This window comes from Mercenaria mercenaria, chromosome 5, assembly GCF_021730395.1.
Source record: "Mercenaria mercenaria strain notata chromosome 5, MADL_Memer_1, whole genome shotgun sequence".
NCBI lineage: Eukaryota > Metazoa > Mollusca > Bivalvia > Venerida > Veneridae > Mercenaria > Mercenaria mercenaria.
In genome coordinates, this window is record NC_069365.1 from 75007182 (window position 1) to 75026390 (window position 19209).

The window sequence follows — 19209 nt, forward strand, 5'->3', positions numbered from 1 at the left end:
GTCACATGCCAACAAAAAGTAGGTCAGTAGGTCAAATAATGAAAAAACGTGACCTCTCTAGAGGCCATATTTTTCATGGGATCTGTATGAAAGTTGGTCTGAATGTTTATCTTGATGATATCTAGGTCAGGTTTGAAACTGGGTCAACTGCAATCAAAAACTAGGTCAGTAGGTCTTGAAATAGAAAAACCTTGTGACCTGTCTAGAGGCCATACCCTTGAATGGATCTTCATGAAAATTGGTCAGAATGTTCACCTTGATGATATCTAGGTCAAGTTTGAAACTGGGTCATGTGCCTTAAAAAACTAGGTCAATAGGTCAAATAATAAAAAAACCTTGTGACCTCTCTAGAGACCATATTTTTCAATGGATCTTCATGAAAATTGGTCAGAATTTTTATCTTGATAATATCTAGGTCAAGTTTAAAACTGGGTCACATGAGCTCAAAAACTAGGTCACTATGTCAAATAATAGAAAAAACGACGTCATACTCAAAACTGGGTCATGTGGGAAGAGGTGAGCGATTCAGGACCATCATGGTCCTCTTGTTGTTGATTTTATTTTGTGGCAATGAATTTTCATGGTTTATGCAAAAATGACTATTTAGCATGTACATGAATTTTTATACTTGGAGCAGCATGTACATGAACTCATAAATTTCAAATATGTAGTAAATGGAGATTTTGTATGTTCTTTAGGATTAAATTTTGAGGCTCAATGTAACCAGTAAGTCAGCAAAAATTAGTTCTCAATGAAGAGAAATGATTTCACTGTATTGTGACAATTTTTTTACGCTTAATTTAGATGGTGCTAGTCGAGGAAGAGATGTGTCACCACCTGATTACTCTGGAAGGTAAATAGCAAATATTTTAGTGTGCATCTTTCAGTAATATTATGCACTTACGTATAAAGTAAAACAATTTTGAATTTACAGCACCAGCTTATTGACCTATTTTAAGGTCAGTTTATTGCCAGCTTTGCTATGTCTTAGAAAGTTATGATGAAATTTTGAGTACTATTTCAGTGTAATTTTTTGTTAAGCTGTTTTTAATAGTGTTTGTGAAGTTAAGTGTTTTTTCTTTCAGTGGGTGATTTATAAATAAGGTGTGTAATTTTGTATTATTGGATGTTTTCAGTTTAATTGTGAAAAGAGAAAAAATTAGCAGTTTTGCAGTTTATGATAATAGCATTTGCGTTTTCTGTATGAAGAAGCAAACTTTTTTGCCTTTTCTGTCTGTGTGAAAAAGTAAACCATTTGCCTTTTCTATTACCTTTTCTATCTGTATGAAGAAGTAAACAATATGTCTTTTCTATCTGTATGAAGAAGTAAACAATTTGCCTTTTCTATCTGTGTGAAGAAGTGAACAATTTGCCTTTCTATCTGTGTGAAGAAGTAAACCATTTGCCTTTCCTATCTGTATGAAAAAGTAAACCATTTGCCATTTCTATTGCCTTTTCTATCTGTATGTAGAAGTAACAATATGCCTTTTCTACCTGTGCGAAGAAGTAAACAATTTGCCTTTTCTATGTGTGTGAAGAAGTAAACAGTTTGCCTTTTCTATCTGTGTGAAGAAGTAAACAATTTGCCTTTTCTATCTGTGTATAGTGTGCAGCCTACTTTTATGACTAATCAGAGCCAGTTATTTTTTTTAGCAGAAGCTTGCGGAGAACAAGTCTGTACTGGTACAGAATCCAGGAACACTGGTTACCTAATAGGTTAACTGCCCGCTGTTACATAACTGACATACTGTTGAAAATTTGTTTTAAACCCAAAACAAACAAATTTGATAGTTGTGAGTAAATGAGTGATCCTCTGTACTCTATTAAACAAAAAATGGTTCAACATCTTCAAAAAGCAATGTCTAGAGTCTACTAATGCCCCAGATTTTTAGCCCACCATCATCAGATGGTGGGCTATTCAAATCACTCTGCGTCCGTGGTCCGACGTCCGTCCTTCCGTCCTTCCGTTAACAATTTCTCGTTATCGCATCTCCTCAGAAACTACCAGGGGGATTTTGACCAAACTTTGTCAGAATGATGTATTGGTACCCTAGTTGTGTCCCCCTGAAAATCTGACTGGTTCAACAATTCTTTAGTGAGTTATGGCCCTTTGTTTATTTCTATAATTTACATAGATTTATATAGGGAAAAACTTGAAAATCTTCTTGTCCAAAACCACAGAGCCTAGAGCTTTGATATTTGGTATGAAACATCATCTAGTGGTCCTCTACCAAAATGATTCAAATTATTTCCCTGGGGTCTAATATGGCCCCGCCCCGGGGGTCACATGGTTTATATAGACTTATATAGGGAAAAACTTTGAAAAACCTCTTATTCAAAAACACAGGGCCTAGGGCTTTGATATTTTGTATGCGACATTATCTAGTGGTCTTCTACTAAGATTGTTCAAATTATTCCCCTAGGGTCAAATATGGCCCCGCCCCGGGGGTCACATTGTTTACATAGACTTTTATAGGGAAAAACTTTGAAAATCTTCTTGTCCAAACCACAAAGCCTAGGGCTTTGGCATTTGTACTGTAGCATCATCTAGTGGTTCTCTACCAAGTTTGTTCAAATCATCCCCTAGGGTCAATTATGGCCCCGCCCTGGGGGTCACATGGTTTATATAGACTTATATAGGGAAAAGCTTTTAAAATCTTCTTGTCAATAACCTACAACATTCAAGTTTGGACCACCTGTATGGTTTTGAGTGGCAAGATGAACCTTGACATGAGTTGACCTTGATTTTGACCTAGTGACCTACTTTCACATTTCTCAAGCTACAGCCTTCAAATTTGGACCACATGCATAATTTTGTGTACCGAAACAAACTTTGACCTTTACATTGACCTAGTGACCTACTTTCACATTATTGAAGATACAGGCCTCAAATTTGGACCACATTAGTTTCTGTGTTCCAAACTAAAATTTGACCTTGATTTTGACCTAGTTACCTACTTTCACATTTCTCGAGCTACAGCCATCAAATTTGGACCTCTTGCATAGTTTTGTGTACCGAAATGAACTTTGACCTTAAGATTGACCTAGTGACCTACTTTCACATTTCTGTAGGTACAGGCTTCAAATTTAGACGTACATGCATAGGATTGTGTACCGAAGCAAACTTTGACCTTGACATTGACCTAGTGACCTACTTTCACATTTTTGAATATACAGGCTTTAAATTTGGACCACATGTATAGATTTGTATTCTGAAGTGTAATTTGACCTTGGTTTTGACCTAGTGACCTACTTTCACATTTCTAAAGCTACAGCCTTCAAATTTGGACCACTTGCATAGTTTTGTGTACCAAAATAAACTTTGACCTTAATATTGACCTAGTGACCTACTTTCAAATTTATCAAATTACAGCCTTCAAACTTGATGCACATGCATAGTTTTGTGTACAAATAACTTTGTCCTTGAAATTGATATAGTGACCTACTTTCACATTTCTCAAGCTACAGGTTTCGAATTTTGACCACATGCACAGTGTTTTGTACGGAAATGAAATTTGACCTTGAGCTAGTCAGTAAGTCTTAAAATTTTGGAATTCTCAAAAATGGCACATTGGTGGGCGCCAAGATCACTCTGTGATCTCTTGTTTTTTTTCAAAAATTTTGCAAAATAAAGAATAGATTTATGAAAAGCTCCAGGTGTTACACATTCGATGCATCAGACATATTAGAAATTTGGGCTTTCATGGTGAATCTATGTTGAAAAAAATCAAACATCAACAAATTATAGAAGGAAAAAGTTGGTAAACATGAAAATTGAACAGCAGACATGTAAATCATACTAAAATGTTAGTGTCAATTTACTGATAATATGCCTTGAATTTTACAAAAAGCCGCATGAAGTGAGGTGGTGGGGTGGGGGCAGTCTCCTGTAGTTGTTTTCTGGATTTTAATACATATCTCAGTAAAATGACCATTCTTTGGTAGCCTAATAAACAGTTTTTAGCTCCACTATTCGGAGAATACGGGGGCTGTTCTACTTGCCCTGGCGTTGACGCTGGCGTCGGCGTTGGCATCAGCGTGAGCTTTCTTGGTTAAAGTTTTGCGGCAACCTTTGTTTTTCAGTCATATCTTTGTTACTGTTGCTTATATCTTACTGTAACTTCACATAAAAATTGTCCAGCATACAAACAAAGTATATGCAGGGTCTGGGCTCATTTTACCCAAGGTCAAGGTCACCAAGGTGTTATACTTAGATTATTTTTAAGGTTAAAGTTTTTCGGCAACCTTTGTTTTTGTGTCATATCTTTGTTGCTATTGCTTATATCTTACTGTAAGTTCACATAAACATTGTCCAGCATACAAACGAAATATGTGCAGGGGCTGGACCTATTATACCAAAGGTCAAGGTCACCAAGGTGTTATACTTAGGTTATTTTTAAGGTTAAAGTTTTTCGGCAACCTTTGTTTTTCTGTAATATCTTTGTTAATATTGCTTATATCTTACTGTTACTTCACATAAACATTGTCCAGCATACAAACAAAGTATGTGCAGGGGCTGGGCCCATTATACCCAAGGTCAAGGTCATCAAGGTGTTTTACTTAGGTTATTTTAAAGGTTAAAGTTTTTTGGCAACCTTTGTTTTCCTGTCATATCTTTGTTACCATTGCTTATATCTTACTGTCAGTTCACCTAAACATTGTCCAACATACAAACAAAGTATGTGCAGGGGCTGAGGTCAAGGTCACACAGTTGTTATTCTTGGAATTATTTTCATGTTAACTTTTTTTGAAAGCTTTGTTTACAGACATATCTTTGGTTCTTTAAAAGATAATGACTTGAAATTAAGAATATTTCTTTATGTGTGTTACTATCCCCATAACTCTAAAGACTTGAAACTTGAAATGTATCTTTATCATCATCATCTGCATGAGTGGTAACAATCCCAATAACTCTGATTTGTATTTTTGACCAAATTATGCCCCTTTCATACTTAAATTTTTTGACAATCTTCGTTTTCTGGACATAACTTTGATACTATATAAGGTTATGACTTGAAACTCAAAATATGTTTTTACCATCATCATCTGCATGTGGGATAACAATCCCAATAACTCTAGTTTGTGTTCTTGACAGAATTATGCCCCTTGGTGTATCTTTCTTTTAATGTAGAGATCTCTTATTGAGACATACATTCATTTTACTGTCAAATCGCCAAATAGTGGAGCACGCTGTCTTACAGACAGCTCTTGTTTTTTTGCTGTTCAGTTTTCTAATTCAACATAAATCTTTCTTTTTGTGGTTAGATGAAACTCTACTAAATTTTGATTTTCAATTTTCCTGTTTAATTTTAATTTTCAATTTCCCTTCAAAAGTATTACGTCAAGTCAGTCTAGTACATCATCAGTCAGTGTAATTGGTATGTATAGTGTAAATGTATGAATGCATTTTGTGTCTCACAAAAGTGTATTTCAGTGTATGAACACAATAGTATGCAACTTGGGTACTGTACACAAGCAAAATAAATGATACTGTCTTAGTTATGATGGAACTATTTTTTTTTTTGCACCTTTTAAGCAACACATGATCCTTTGCTTTTCTTTTTTTGCATTCATCCATTGGAGCTCTGTTTCTCATCTCCTGAATGAAAGTGGGGCTTTCATAGCAGATTTGTTTAAGGTCACAGACCTCTGTGAGTTTTATGCCCTTCTGTTAACTCATCATGTGACTGTTTGTGCCTTAAAGGGGGTCAGTCATATTAAAGAAACATTTTATGACACATTTCACTTTTGTATATTCTATTAGTTTAGATTTATTTAAGGAAAACAAATTAGATAGATCTCTACTGTAAATGTTTGTTTTAATGATTTTTGTAAAATTTTGTAATTATCCCCCTTTAATATGAAAATATTTTAAAAAGCAAACTGTTTCTATTTATTTCAGTATAAACCCTAAATTTTACATTTGCGTTTGATAGATATTTGGTTATTTAACAATGTGAAATGAAAGTTTTAAAGTTATGTAACTATAGATTCTGAATTCATTTATTTCGTAGTTAGGCAAAGGGAGGTAATAATAATTTTTCAAAATAGACCATTTCCTTGACAAATGATTTGCATGCAATTGTGTAGTTGTTAACCCAATTTATTTCACAAATATGATACAGTAAGTCTTGTTTTTATATCTTTGGTAGAGTATGTTTGTCAAATATATACTTATGGTAAAATAACTCAATCTTGGTTCGCAACCAAGACAAGGAAAATCAAATTTTAAAAGTACTACCAGTGAAAATCATAACTTGATTTAAAGCCATTAGTGAATGCAAATAAGTGTAAATGATCAGATCTCGATGTTCAAATTTCAAAAATCGGTTACATGACCAAACTCTGTTCAACCACCTTAAATAATGCCTGGAGAGGTCTTCCTCCGTCTTTTAAAAGCTGGAAAGCAAGAAAATTGTAAGCACTAAAAATATATAATACAGTTGTGCTCCCTTAAAGTTCGTTTTTGAGGTCGGCGATGTTTTTGTAATTTTAATAATTGAACAGCTGGTTATTTAGGTAATGTTATTCAGTACGATAGCTGCTGTTCTTACCCAAAAAACTTAACATAACATAACATATTTTAAGGCAAAGTAAATCATGTCGATTTCTCAAATCGGCAGACAAGTTGATAAATTGAACTCTCAAACGTCAAAATTAAACTATACTCTTCCATGCTATTTTCAATTCATAAGATGTCTTGTTTACAGTGAGCAAGCATAACCTAGGAATTTTTTGGTAAAGATTTTAGATTTCTTTGATGTTTTTGTCTTTGATATAACATTTGATGTTTTAATATTTTGTTTGTGATTGTTAATAAACTACACCATTCCTTTTTTCGGGACATGATGGTTAAAGTCACCTTACTTAGAATCATCTATCATGGCTGTGTTGGTTTGTAGGAAGCCACCCAGCTAGCTTTCAGAGTGTCAGTGCCTAAAGTATTTACAGTGAAAAGTCAAAAAATGCAATGTCCTTGGTCGTTGCAGTATAGGTCAACCAAACCTATCAGAAGTTTTAACCTATAAGTAGGTTTATCAAAGAATTTAGGACAAAGCACCACCAAATATTAAAATATGGACCAATATCCTGTCTTAAAATCTAGCACTATCATAAATAGGTTTTATAAAATTGTCTGGGTGAACAACCACTAAAAATCGAAATAAGGACAGATCCTTTCTTAAAATCTAATATTAGGATGGCTAACCCATGTGACTTCTGGTATCATACACATTGAAAAATAACTCAGTTCAGATAACATTTTTAGCTCACCTGTCACAAAGTGACAAGGTGAGCTTTTGTGATCGCGCGGTGTCCGTCGTCCGTCCGTGTGTGCGTGTGTGCATGCATCCGTAAACTTTTGCTTGTGACCACTCTAGAGGCCACATTTTTCATGGGACCTTTATGAAAGTTGGTCAGAATGTTCATCTTGATGATATCTAGGTTAGTTTCGAAACTGGGTCACATGCGGTCAAAAACTAGGCCAGTAGGTATAAAAATAGAAAAACCTTGTGACCTCTCTAGAGGCCATATTTTTCATGAGATCTTCATGAAAATTAGTGAGAATGTTCACCTTGATGATAACTAGGTAAAGTTCAAAACAGCCCGTCCCTAGATTTGCCACTATAATGCCACCCTTTTCAATGGTGGAGTATTTAGACAATTTTCCACCAAAATGCCACCTAAAATGCCACCAAAATGGTGAAAAAATGAACAGGACAGTGGCAAACCTGTTTTCCACTAAATTCCACCTTTTTCCACTTGTGTACACCTTTAGGTGGCTATAAGTGGAGTATTTAGACAGTTTTACACCATTATGCCACTATTATGGTGGAAAATTTGTTTGCCACTTAATTCCACCAATAGCCACCTTCATGGTGGCAGTAAGTGGAGTATTTAGACAAAATACCACTAAAATGCCACCATTATGGTGTAAAATCTATTTTCCACTTAATGCCACTTATTTCCACCAATCCCCAATAGGTGGCAGTAAGTGGACAAAATTTCACCAAAACGCCACTATGGTGGCAGTCCTATTTTCCACTAAATGCTGCCAAATAGCTGGCAATAGGTGGCAACTAGTGGAAATCGGCTGCACCTGCTAAATTTGAAAAAAAATCAGTAGTAAGCAAAAATCAAATTATATTCATATATTTTTTATTTTTATGCAAAAATCAAAGACCCTTCACAAGAAATCACAAAAGATCTGAACACGAGGATCAGGATGCTGTCAATGCAGTCTTATTTTTTCATATTCCAGGATGGCTTAAGTAGATGGCGAATGACTCTCCAAATTTCACTCCTTTGGAAGTAAGGCCATTTTTCCAGCACACAATCTGTAACAGCAAACCATATATCTATTAAATTAAACAAAATATATCTTTCTAACATTCTGAATAATTTTGCAGAAAATTGTAAATTTCCTCTAGGAAATATGAAATCAAAAGACTGAACTAACTTACTGACATAACAACAAACTCTACAAACTTAATCTATGTCAAATGATATGCCACATCTTTATTAAAACTGTGAGAAGTTTCATCAAAATCTACATTGTAGAAAAATTTCTATTCAATTAATACAGGAAAAATCCCTATTTTTTACCAAATCAAGGTAAATAATTGAGCAGTGTTAATAAGCTTATAATAATTGCACGAGGTTTAGTGATTCTATAGACAAAGCTGCTATAAATTTTTCCAGTTACAAGCATTTCAATTAATCTGATGGACAGATGAAACAGAAAGGACAACACCAAAAATAATATCCCTCTACCTTTGGCAAAAGATAATAATGGCACTTGGGTTTTTCATCACATTTATAATTAATATTTATCATATAATATGCCAGGAAATTCTATTAATTGGTGTATTTCTTTAAAAATTAAGGGTTATTTAAACATTAGTTTTTTTTAAAAACATAAAATATTTACCTGATTCAGAATTATCTTGATATGTTTCTTTTATGCAGTAATAAGCTGTATGCTGCTTAGGTATATACAGCCAGGCAGGCAGATCATGTCACAAAGTTGCATTTTTTCACAGAAGGTTCCTGGTATGAAAAGTTTAAAGTCAATAATTATTGTATCCTAAGTGCTAATCAACACTGTAAATAATTACAATGATACAATTTTACCAGCAGTGTTATAAACATAACTGAGCTATATTCCAGAAAATATATCTTGGATTAATAATCCATCTGCCAAACTTCCTAAAAGGAGATTGGTTCGATTTTAATTTCAAGCAGATTTGTAAATGTTGTTTCAAATTCGAGTATTTGTTAAGAGTAAGTAAATAAGACATGTTAAAGACAGTAACAATTAAAAAAAAATAATGAAAATTATTTTCAACTAAAAATAATTTATTTTATTTTCGAGAAACAACGGCGTTGTTTTCGTTACTAGGCAGTTTTACTTGTTCAACTTTTCGACTGGTTTGGTTGTATTATTGATCCGTTAATTAGGGTACCAGCTATGCGACATGTACATCGTATAGCCGTATAAAAGCGAAAATCTCGTGCTATCAGCTCAGTTAACTCGTTTAAACTTGACAGCCAACACAAACTTTGGTCAATGGAAAAGTTTTTGTATCGTTATTGTCGGAATAAGAATTTTGTCGAGGAGAAGACTAACACTTTCTAATAATGCCACGCGGACGTAGCAGGAGAGCACCGGCAGGGCGTAGGCAGACCCAAGTAATGGACAACGTTCGCAACCGGCAGAAACCTAGGTTGTTTGAGGCTCGGCAATGTCATGAAGGTGCATTACAACCACAGGGCTATTCAAGGAGGAATAATCGTCATCAGGCGAATAATGCTCACAATCGCGAGGAACCTCAGCTACCTGAGGTCCAGGCAGGCATTACCGCCAGAGGACCCTCCACAAAGGAAGGACCAGCCAGGTCAGCCAGACGTCAACCCAAGGACGGATAGGGGTCAAAAGAGGGTTGTTGAATTGCTGGACGAACGATTAGTTTAGAATGCCGGTGAGTTAAATACTATTGATTTTGAGAAAATTTTACAAGAATTTTTTATCTAGAAATGTTAATAATTGTCCTTAAAATCGTTGGGGTGTGGCGATACTAATTTGTGTAATGTCCCATTTTCTTCAAATTTAGATAATCAGGTCGGTACCAATACGCGTGTCAGTATGGTCCGATTATCCGATGACGATTTAGCTGCATATGTTCCCGCTTTTTTAAAGCAACAGATTTGTTAAAAGGAAATATGCCAATTTATCTTTGTTACTTAAGGGCGCCATAAAATTATCTTCCCCTGAAATCATCACATGCACATGTACAGAGAAACAAATGATTGTTTCTGTATTTTTAGACCGATATGGGTGGTCATTTTGTCCTACTTTCGTGTTTATCAATTTTCCGTAATCGGTCGGAAATTCTCCGGAATCAAGTGATTTTAAAATTAATTCAAACGAATATCCGTTTAAAGCCTTGTTCCCCGGCTATTCAAATTATTTTGTGTGTATGCAACTGATGATAACAATAACAGGCCTCAGTAACAGTTAACGGCCACGTGCCACACTTTAGCACGCAAAACCACAGGTATTTCATATTGAATTTTATATAAAATAGACTCTATTTTGACAGGCGTCACTGTTCATAGTCAGGATTTTCAGGTTTTTTCAGTGACAATTTAAAGTTAAAAGGTAGGACGGGAGCCGGGCTTAAGAGACGCGCGACAAAATAACTATATTTCCATGATGGTAATTATACACGAGTTACATAAAAATTTAAGATGTGCAAATTGTTAGTTTCAAACTGACAGTGACATATATTAGGCCAAGACAATGTGTTTAATGTCTAAAATGTTATTGAGTTAATTAATGTAGCAATGATATGTACATAAATCAGTGTTCTTAGGTAAATTCCAATCACATTTTGTTTCTACAGTGTAAGATAGTTACTTATTTATATTCTTAAAACTATACTGAAAAGCGATTAACTGACGAAATTGTGAAAACACTTTTATTCGGGTTGGCCTAAATTGTCGTCCCGAAAACTTGTAGTATAGCTGTATAAGAATGATTTTCACGAAGTTTTTGTGAGTTACAAAAATGTTAAATTTCCTATGCTAAGTTTGTAAAAATCACGTTATCGTTTGGGCATATATGTTACATCTAAATATTTATAAATTATAGTCTCGTTTCTTCCAAAAAAAAAAAAAAAAAAAAATTCGTGTTAGCTTTCGGAAAACATAATTTCGGTTTGAAATTGGCATTTTTGTTCGTTTATCTGTCGGTTATTCTTGAACATATTCATGACTACTTGGTCAGATCCAATGCAGTGGCTCATATTTTCAGTAAATAGAAAGTCACAGCTAAAACTCTCGTTTTCATTAATACTCGCTCGGGTGTTAGTAGTGGACCTTTAACTCTAATGCAACTTACAACACTGCTGTTAACGCTAAATGAAAAATGATAATAATAAAATAATAAAAAACAAATAAAACAATAAAAAAAAAATCGTTCCTCTTACGGATTGTTGAAACAAGACCTAATCTCGGTCCATCACATTGTTTTATTAGTATCTTATTTCTTTGAGAAAGGCCTATTGCCGAAATCAATTTCAGCCTATGCTGCGGGTATTGATTTTTATAATAAACTTAACGTATCTTATGACTTAGGTCGTATATTGCTAACTAAGTTAAAATAATAATAATAATGATAATAATAATAATAATAATAGTAATAATAATAACAATAATAATAATAAATACTTGTAGACTGCCACAGAAGCTGCATGACACGTGATAATACGGCTCCACTTACTAAGCCCGTATTGTTAACTGTTTTGAATTCTTTGTGGCAAGTTTGCAATAACAGCTATGAAGTAAAATTTCTCTAAAACGCCTTTTACTTTGGTTTAGTATGGTTTATTTTATTTCGGGTCAGCGAGTTAGTTTCTGCAAACAAGCTTGTATCAGAAAAAGTATTTGGCCAGACTACTTTGAATGTCGCCAATGACGAGTTAGATCTATACAACTGTACGAATTAACTTTAAAAAAAAAAAAAAATCAGAATGGAAGCCCCATTCTCTTAAAAATACCTCGACATGGAAATAACACATGTCCGGTATCTGCGGTTAAGGATTTTATCAAAATGTTGTCAAAAATTCAGTCTCCTTTATTTTGTCATTGTGATGGCTTGGTTGTAACTAGCTCAGTTTTCAGCTATGCTGTCGCAAGCAATCCGTAAGTCTAACCTGATAAGCGCAAATTATACAACACATAGCTTCAGAATAGGCAGAGCAACAGATCTGGCTATCGAGGGTTAGAATCTACCCTTTGCAGGTTATTATGAAACTGTTCAGATCGTCTCCTAGCTGTGTAAATCTTTACATCCGGAAGTAGGTCTGAATTTATGACAGTATACGCGTTAAAACATAGATTAAAAAGACGGGCTAGTAGGCCCTACTTGGTTACTCGCATTTAAATACTATATACTAACTACAAATGTAAAAAAAAAAAAAAAAAAAAAAAAAGTGACGTCTCCTGGGATCTGGGAGAAGTGACATCATCAGTCCAGATATTGATGCGCGAACATCACTTTTTCGAAACGTGTACATTTAAAATTGGACGGTCTTGTGTTTTATTTGGATTACATTCGGGACTTAATAATTACAATCTTAGAAAATTAACAGTTACCGTTTAACATAGAGAATTTTGGGGGATAAATTAGAATTTATTGTGGCGGAAAAATTCTAATTGTGCATACCGATGGGCGATCAGGCGCGTCAGGTTATTGCTGTAAAGCTAGGCTAAATGCCATATCCCGTCCTAAGCACCGTACTTTGGCGTATTGCTTTCAAATCAAGTTCGTGGCTAGGTGGCTCGGGTTGAATAGGTTTTGCCCTAGTGTTAGGCGAAATCTAGTTGGTATTGCTGGTATTGCTTTATGTATTGCGTTCTCAACCCTTTGCATGCAACTATGTGCTTACCTTCATGCAGTGGTCCGCATGATAGTTGCCGCCCGTTTGCAGTAACCTGCGGACGGTCGGTCCCTGTCGTGTGACACCACTGGCTCCGTCGTTGCAATGCACAGCCATCCTCTTTTGGTGTACTTGTGTACATCTGCCACGTTACTCGGTGCTTCACTGTTAAACAGTAACCCTTTGCATGCAACTGTGCTTACCTTCATGCAGTGGTCCGCACGATAGTTGTCGGCCGTTTGCAGCCACCTGTGGGCGGTCGGTCCCTGTCGTGTGACACCACTGGCTCCGTCGTTGCAAGGCACATCCATCCTCTTTTGGTGTACTACCCTTTGCATGCAACTATGTGCTTACCTTCACGCAGGGGTCCGCATGTTAGTTGCCGACCGTTTACAGCTACCTGCGGGCGGTCGGTCCCTGACATTGGCACCACTGGCTCCGTCGTTGCAATGCACAGCCATCGGTTCTGGCGTACTTCAGTTCTACCGTATCGTTCAGTGGTGTTAGTGTCAGTTCGAAGTTGTTTGGTATCACTGTTAATTATAGCCCTATAGTTGTGTTGTATTGCTTTGACGCGCCTGGTCTCCTTTCGGTTGAACAATTCTACTTTCTTTTTTCGAGCGGCCAACAAAAACCCAATCTTAGATACTGCTGTATTTATATTATGTTTAAAAATACATCTCAATGAGTCATTTGTTCTATATTGTTACATATATATATTATTTATTGTGTTGAATAAAATTCAATGTAGAGCATATAACTCGGTGTTTCCTTTGTTGTTTCGAGTATTAAAAATAATGAAAATTATTTTCAACTAAAAATAATTTATTTTATTTTCGAGAAACAACGGCGTTGTTTTCGTTACTAGGCAGTTTTACTTGTTCAACTTTTCGACTGGTTTGGTTGTATTATTGATCCGTTAATTAGGGTACCAGCTATGCGACATGTACATCGTATAGCCGTATAAAAGCGAAAATCTCGTGCTATCAGCTCAGTTAACTCGTTTAAACTTGACAGCCAACACAAACTTTCCCGCCCGCCACACCCCGTACAGTTGTTTACTAGGTCATGCGGGTTTACAGTTTTTCAAACTAAACTTTCTCTACTTACAAAATGATTTTTCTACGTTCTGATTATGTTTAGTTTTAGCTTTAGCTCACGTTTTTCTTTACTAGAAACTTTAAATTATGGAAGCCGGAGTTAAGGTTACAAAACGTTGTGTTTAATGTTTTCAAACACAATGTTTACAAAAACGAACTATAGTTATTATTGCGTTTCTGGTACTTTGGATCATAAATTGTTTAAAAGCAGTCTTTAGTCATACAACAGAATCATGTAATGTCTTTGATATGAACATTTTTACTGTTTTTCTGTAGTTTTTATTGTTGTAGGACCGATTATAAACGTGGTTATGGAAAGGGTCCTGTATCAACAGAAAATACCTGAAGTACGAATCTGTTAACGACATGAACATTGTAAGTCGTTAATAAATCAAGGAACATCCTCTAGTGAACATCAGCTAGCCGTGTATGGAGAACATTTTCAACATAGTTTATTCCACCGTGGGTGCAGTAATGCAGGTATTCGATAAGTATGTGATCAATAAGACGGACATTTCCTACATACTCATCTGATAAACTGTTTTGTGATACGGGCCTTTTTATTCCAAGAACTGATATAGAGCTGATTAATTAATACGAAGTTTAACTATGGATTATAAACAGATGGACAGTTTTGTATTTATTGTACGAATTTGCGTTATGTGCTTTTGTGATTTAAAGTTCGAAGATATGTGTCTTTAATCATTTCAAGGATGATGTTTCTCTCAGAATCTAAAACAATTTATTCAATCACGTTTATTTCTTTTATTTATTTATTTTCCTTTCTTTATAATGTCGCTCTTGTCACGGAAAAATTCTAATTGTGCATACCGATGGGCGATCAGGCGCGTCAGGTTATTGCTGTAAAGCTAGGCTAAATGCCATATCCCGTCCTAAGCACCGTACTTTGGCGTATTGCTTTCAAATCAAGTTCGTGGCTAGGTGGCTCGGGTTGAATAGGTTTTGCCCTAGTGTTAGGCGAAATCTAGTTGGTATTGCTGGTATTGCTTTATGTATTGCGTTCTCAACCCTTTGCATGCAACTATGTGCTTACCTTCATGCAGTGGTCCGCATGATAGTTGCCGCCCGTTTGCAGTAACCTGCGGACGGTCGGTCCCTGTCGTGTGACACCACTGGCTCCGTCGTTGCAATGCACAGCCATCCTCTTTTGGTGTACTTGTGTACATCTGCCACGTTACTCGGTGCTTCACTGTTAAACAGTAACCCTTTGCATGCAACTGTGCTTACCTTCATGCAGTGGTCCGCACGATAGTTGTAGGCCGTTTGCAGCCACCTGTGGGCGGTCGGTCCCTGTCGTGTGACACCACTGGCTCCGTCGTTGCAAGGCACATCCATCCTCTTTTGGTGTACTACCCTTTGCATGCAACTATGTGCTTACCTTCACGCAGGGGTCCGCATGTTAGTTGCCGACCGTTTACAGCTACCTGCGGGCGGTCGGTCCCTGACATGTGGCACCACTGGCTCCGTCGTTGCAATGCACAGCCATCGGTTCTGGCGTACTTCAGTTCTACCGTATCGTTCAGTGGTGTTAGTGTCAGTTCGAAGTTGTTTGGTATCACTGTTAATTATAGCCCTATAGTTGTGTTGTATTGCTTTGACGCGCCTGGTCTCCTTTCGGTTGAACAATTCTACTTTCTTTTTTCGAGCGGCCAACAAAAACCCAATCTTAGATACTGCTGTATTTATATTATGTTTAAAAATACATCTCAATGAGTCATTTGTTCTATATTGTTACATATATATATTATTTATTGTGTTGAATAAAATTCAATGTAGAGCATATAACTCTGTGTTTCCTTTGTTGTTTCGAGTATTAAAAATAAACAGTATAATATTGTTACCTCTTACAATGTGTTTCCATTTTCTCCCTGACTGACTCATCAAATGCCAGATTTCAAATTTTGGTATTACTACACAGATAAATTGATTCCACACATACACTTTTTTGTCGGCTAAAGAAGGTGTCAAATACTTAAGTTGAAAACTATTGTAAAAACATCCTTTTTATATACACTTCTTTTTTTTCAATCAATGAAGAGAAAAGGCAAGAACTATTTCTTTGCATCTGACCTGATGTTTGCCTGCATATATAAATCTTAACTGACCCAAATTCCACCTGAGGTTGTTTCTATACATTAGTGTGAGAGCTTGTAACTTGATCTATCATTAATCTTATCTTTAACCAACTTTCACTCATGCAGAAATAATACACTGCAGACACATTCAAAAATGATCTTTTCAGATTCAGCCAGTACAGCCAATTTCCACTAGTTGCCACCTATTTTCCACCATTTTCTGTATTTCAGAATTGTTGATTGAAAAAGTGACTTATTAATAATATTTACATTGAATATAATACAAAGATATAATAATTAATAAATATTCTGTCTCACAAAATAACCAAAATTCAAATTTTCTGTATAATACACCACTCTGAATATTATTTTTGTCTAGCTGGAGTCAGCGTAGACTTATTCTCATTTAACAAAATCCTTTGAAGGAGTCTGGGTACGTGATACTGTTTTGCTGATGTCGGTCAGTCGGTCTGTCAGCCTGTTGGTCGTTCGGTATGTAGAACAATCGGTTTCCAGATGGTAACTCAAGAACACTTGGGCCTAAGATCATGAAACTTTATATGGAGGTTCGTCATGACCAGCAGTGACCCCTATTGACTTGGAGGCCAGTAGGTCAAAGGTTTCCAGATGATAACTCTAGTGCTCTTGGGCCTAGGATCATGAAAGTGATTGGGAAGGTTGATCATAACTAGCAGATATCCGCTATAGATTATGAGTTCAGTAGGTCAAAGCTCAAGGTCACAGTGAACTGAAACAGTTAAGCTGTTTCCGGATGTTAATTTGAGAACTCTTAGTACTATGATCATGAAAATAAATAGGGACGTTGATCATGACCAGCAGACGATCCCTATTGATTTTGAGGTCAGTTGAACAAAGGTCTAGGTCACATTGACCCAGAACACTAGAACTTTTTTTGCCAAATAACTAGAGAATGCTTTGGTCTAAGATCACATTTGATACAGAAGTCACTTATGACTGGTAAATGACCCATAATTATTGATTTGAAGTCAGTACATCAGACATCCAGTGCACATTGACCAAATGATTTTTGTTTCTTGTACAGTTACTGAATGCATCAAGGGGGGCATTTTTGTGTTCTACGAGCTGTTGTCAATGTGGAGTTTTAGCAAAGTCAGGGTCCGTTTCAGTTAGGCCTGAAGTTTGACATTTAGTGTCCATTACACCTTGATTCCAAGCAGAGTCCATGTGAAGATTTTTGTCAAGGGTAATCAAATGTCTTCCAGTTCGCTTCTAAATCAAACATCACAAAAATTTCTAAGTTTTTTTCCACCTATTCGCCACCAAGAAAATTTTCTAAGTCCCTATTTTCCACTAAACGCCGCTCAGTTTACACCATGAAAAAAAAACTATGTTCTACTTTCCACCTATTTCCACCTTCCTGCCACCATAAAGAAAAACTATGTTCAAATTTACACCTAATGCCACCTAAATGCCACCAAAATAAAGTGGCTTTTGGTGGCAAATTTACCACTTATTGGAAAAAAGAGTTGAATTACACCAAACGCCAGCTAATGCCAGCTATTTCCACCAATTGCCACCCTTTTAACATGGAAATAAGTGGCAAAGAGTGGCATTAGGCGGCAAATCTAGGGACGGGAGGGTCACGTACCTTCGAAAACTAGGTCAATAGGTCAAATAACAGAAAAACCTTGTGACCTCTCTAGAGACCATATTTTTCAATGGATCTTCATGAAAATTGGTCAGAATTTTTATCTTGATAATATCTAGGTCAAGTTCAAAACTGGGTCACATGAGCTCAAAAGCTAGGTCACTATGTCAAATAATAGAAAAAACGACGTCATACTCAAAACTGGGTCATGTGGGAAGAGGTGAGCGATTCAGGACCATCATGGTCCTCTTGTTGCTTATAATATTTTTATTACTTGATTGATTTTAATAAGATAAAAAAAACACTGAAGACTGTTAAACTAGTGCTTTCCTCTAAATAAAGCATCTGCCACACTTTGTCAATTCTTTCTTCAAACACTTTACCCAAATCCCAGTTTGCAAGTTCTGAATACATTTGTTTTGTGCAAAAAAAAAAAAACCTTTGGAGAAGTGTTTGAGAAAAGTATTTTGAAAGTCTCGCAGGCATTTTGTGGCAAGGAAAGCACTTGTTTCCTTATCTTCGATGCTTTTTTTATAAATTAAATGTTAAAATCTGTCCCGTTGTAAGGATAGTATTAGCAAAAATGTTACCTGAATTGAGCAATTCCACCCCACCTCCTTTTGTATGATACAGAAATGTCAAGAGGGTTGACCAGTTTGGATATGTTTATCAAATAGTCAAAGTGTACTTCCACGGAATTTTAAAATGCCTGTCACTGCCATGAAGGCATAGGTTTTTATTAAAGAGCCAAAGACTGTTCATGTCCATTAAATCTTTCATATGTTCCACTTTTTTGTTCAGGGTAATGCCAGGAAAGTTGGACCGCACTGCTCACTCAACAGACTGGCTTAAGATATAATCAAAATACATGCAGGTGAATTAAGTTAAAATCACTTCCAGACTTTAATATGTGTTTGTTGTTTTATTTTGTGGTGTTGGATATTTGAAAAGTTTTAACAACCAAACTAATTTATATATATTTATTTATAGCAAAATAATATTTTAGTGTAATCTTGTTCATGTTTTCATAACAACAATAATATTTTAGTGTAATCTTGTTCATGTTTTCATAACAACAATGTGTAAGGAATTAGATGATATCCTCACCTTGACAGAATTTTCTTTGTCTATGATAAGCAGACTTATGGACCATCCTTAAATTCTTTCATGTCAATTTTCTGCTAAGTAGTTCAGTCCTTGAAAAAGTAGGTCAGTCCTGGAAAATTTAGGTCAGTTCTGGGAAAGGTAGGTCAGTCCTGGAAAATTAAGGTCAGTTCTGGGAAAAGTAGGTCAGTCCTGGAAAATGTATGTCAGTTCTGGGAAAAGTAGGCCAGTCCTGGAAAATTAAGGTCAGTTCTGGGAGTAGGTCGGTCCTGGAAAATGTAGGTCAGTCCCGGAAAATGTAGGTCAGTGCTGAAAAAAGTAGGTCAGTCCTGGAAAAT

The 19209-nt window shown here is 35.9% G+C and overlaps 1 protein-coding gene across 8 annotated transcripts in view; it reads left to right on the plus strand.

The window, feature by feature from the left end:
* Positions 1-18748, plus strand: part of LOC123558534 (anoctamin-7-like) — a 77406-nt gene extending 58658 nt beyond the window's left edge. For 4 of the 8 annotated variants that reach the window (XM_053544000.1, XM_053543997.1, XM_053543996.1 and 1 more), the window contains exons 23-24: positions 805-853; positions 18569-18747. In XM_053544000.1, the coding sequence (XP_053399975.1) occupies positions 805-853; positions 18569-18626 (107 nt within the window). In that variant the 3' untranslated portion in view covers positions 18627-18747. Of the gene's footprint in view, positions 1-804; positions 854-1085; positions 1106-18568 lie in introns of those variants that run through there. The other 4 variants (XM_053543999.1, XM_053544002.1, XM_053543995.1 and 1 more) reach the window with 3 other exon arrangements.
* Positions 18749-19209: the final 461 nt, after the last annotated feature.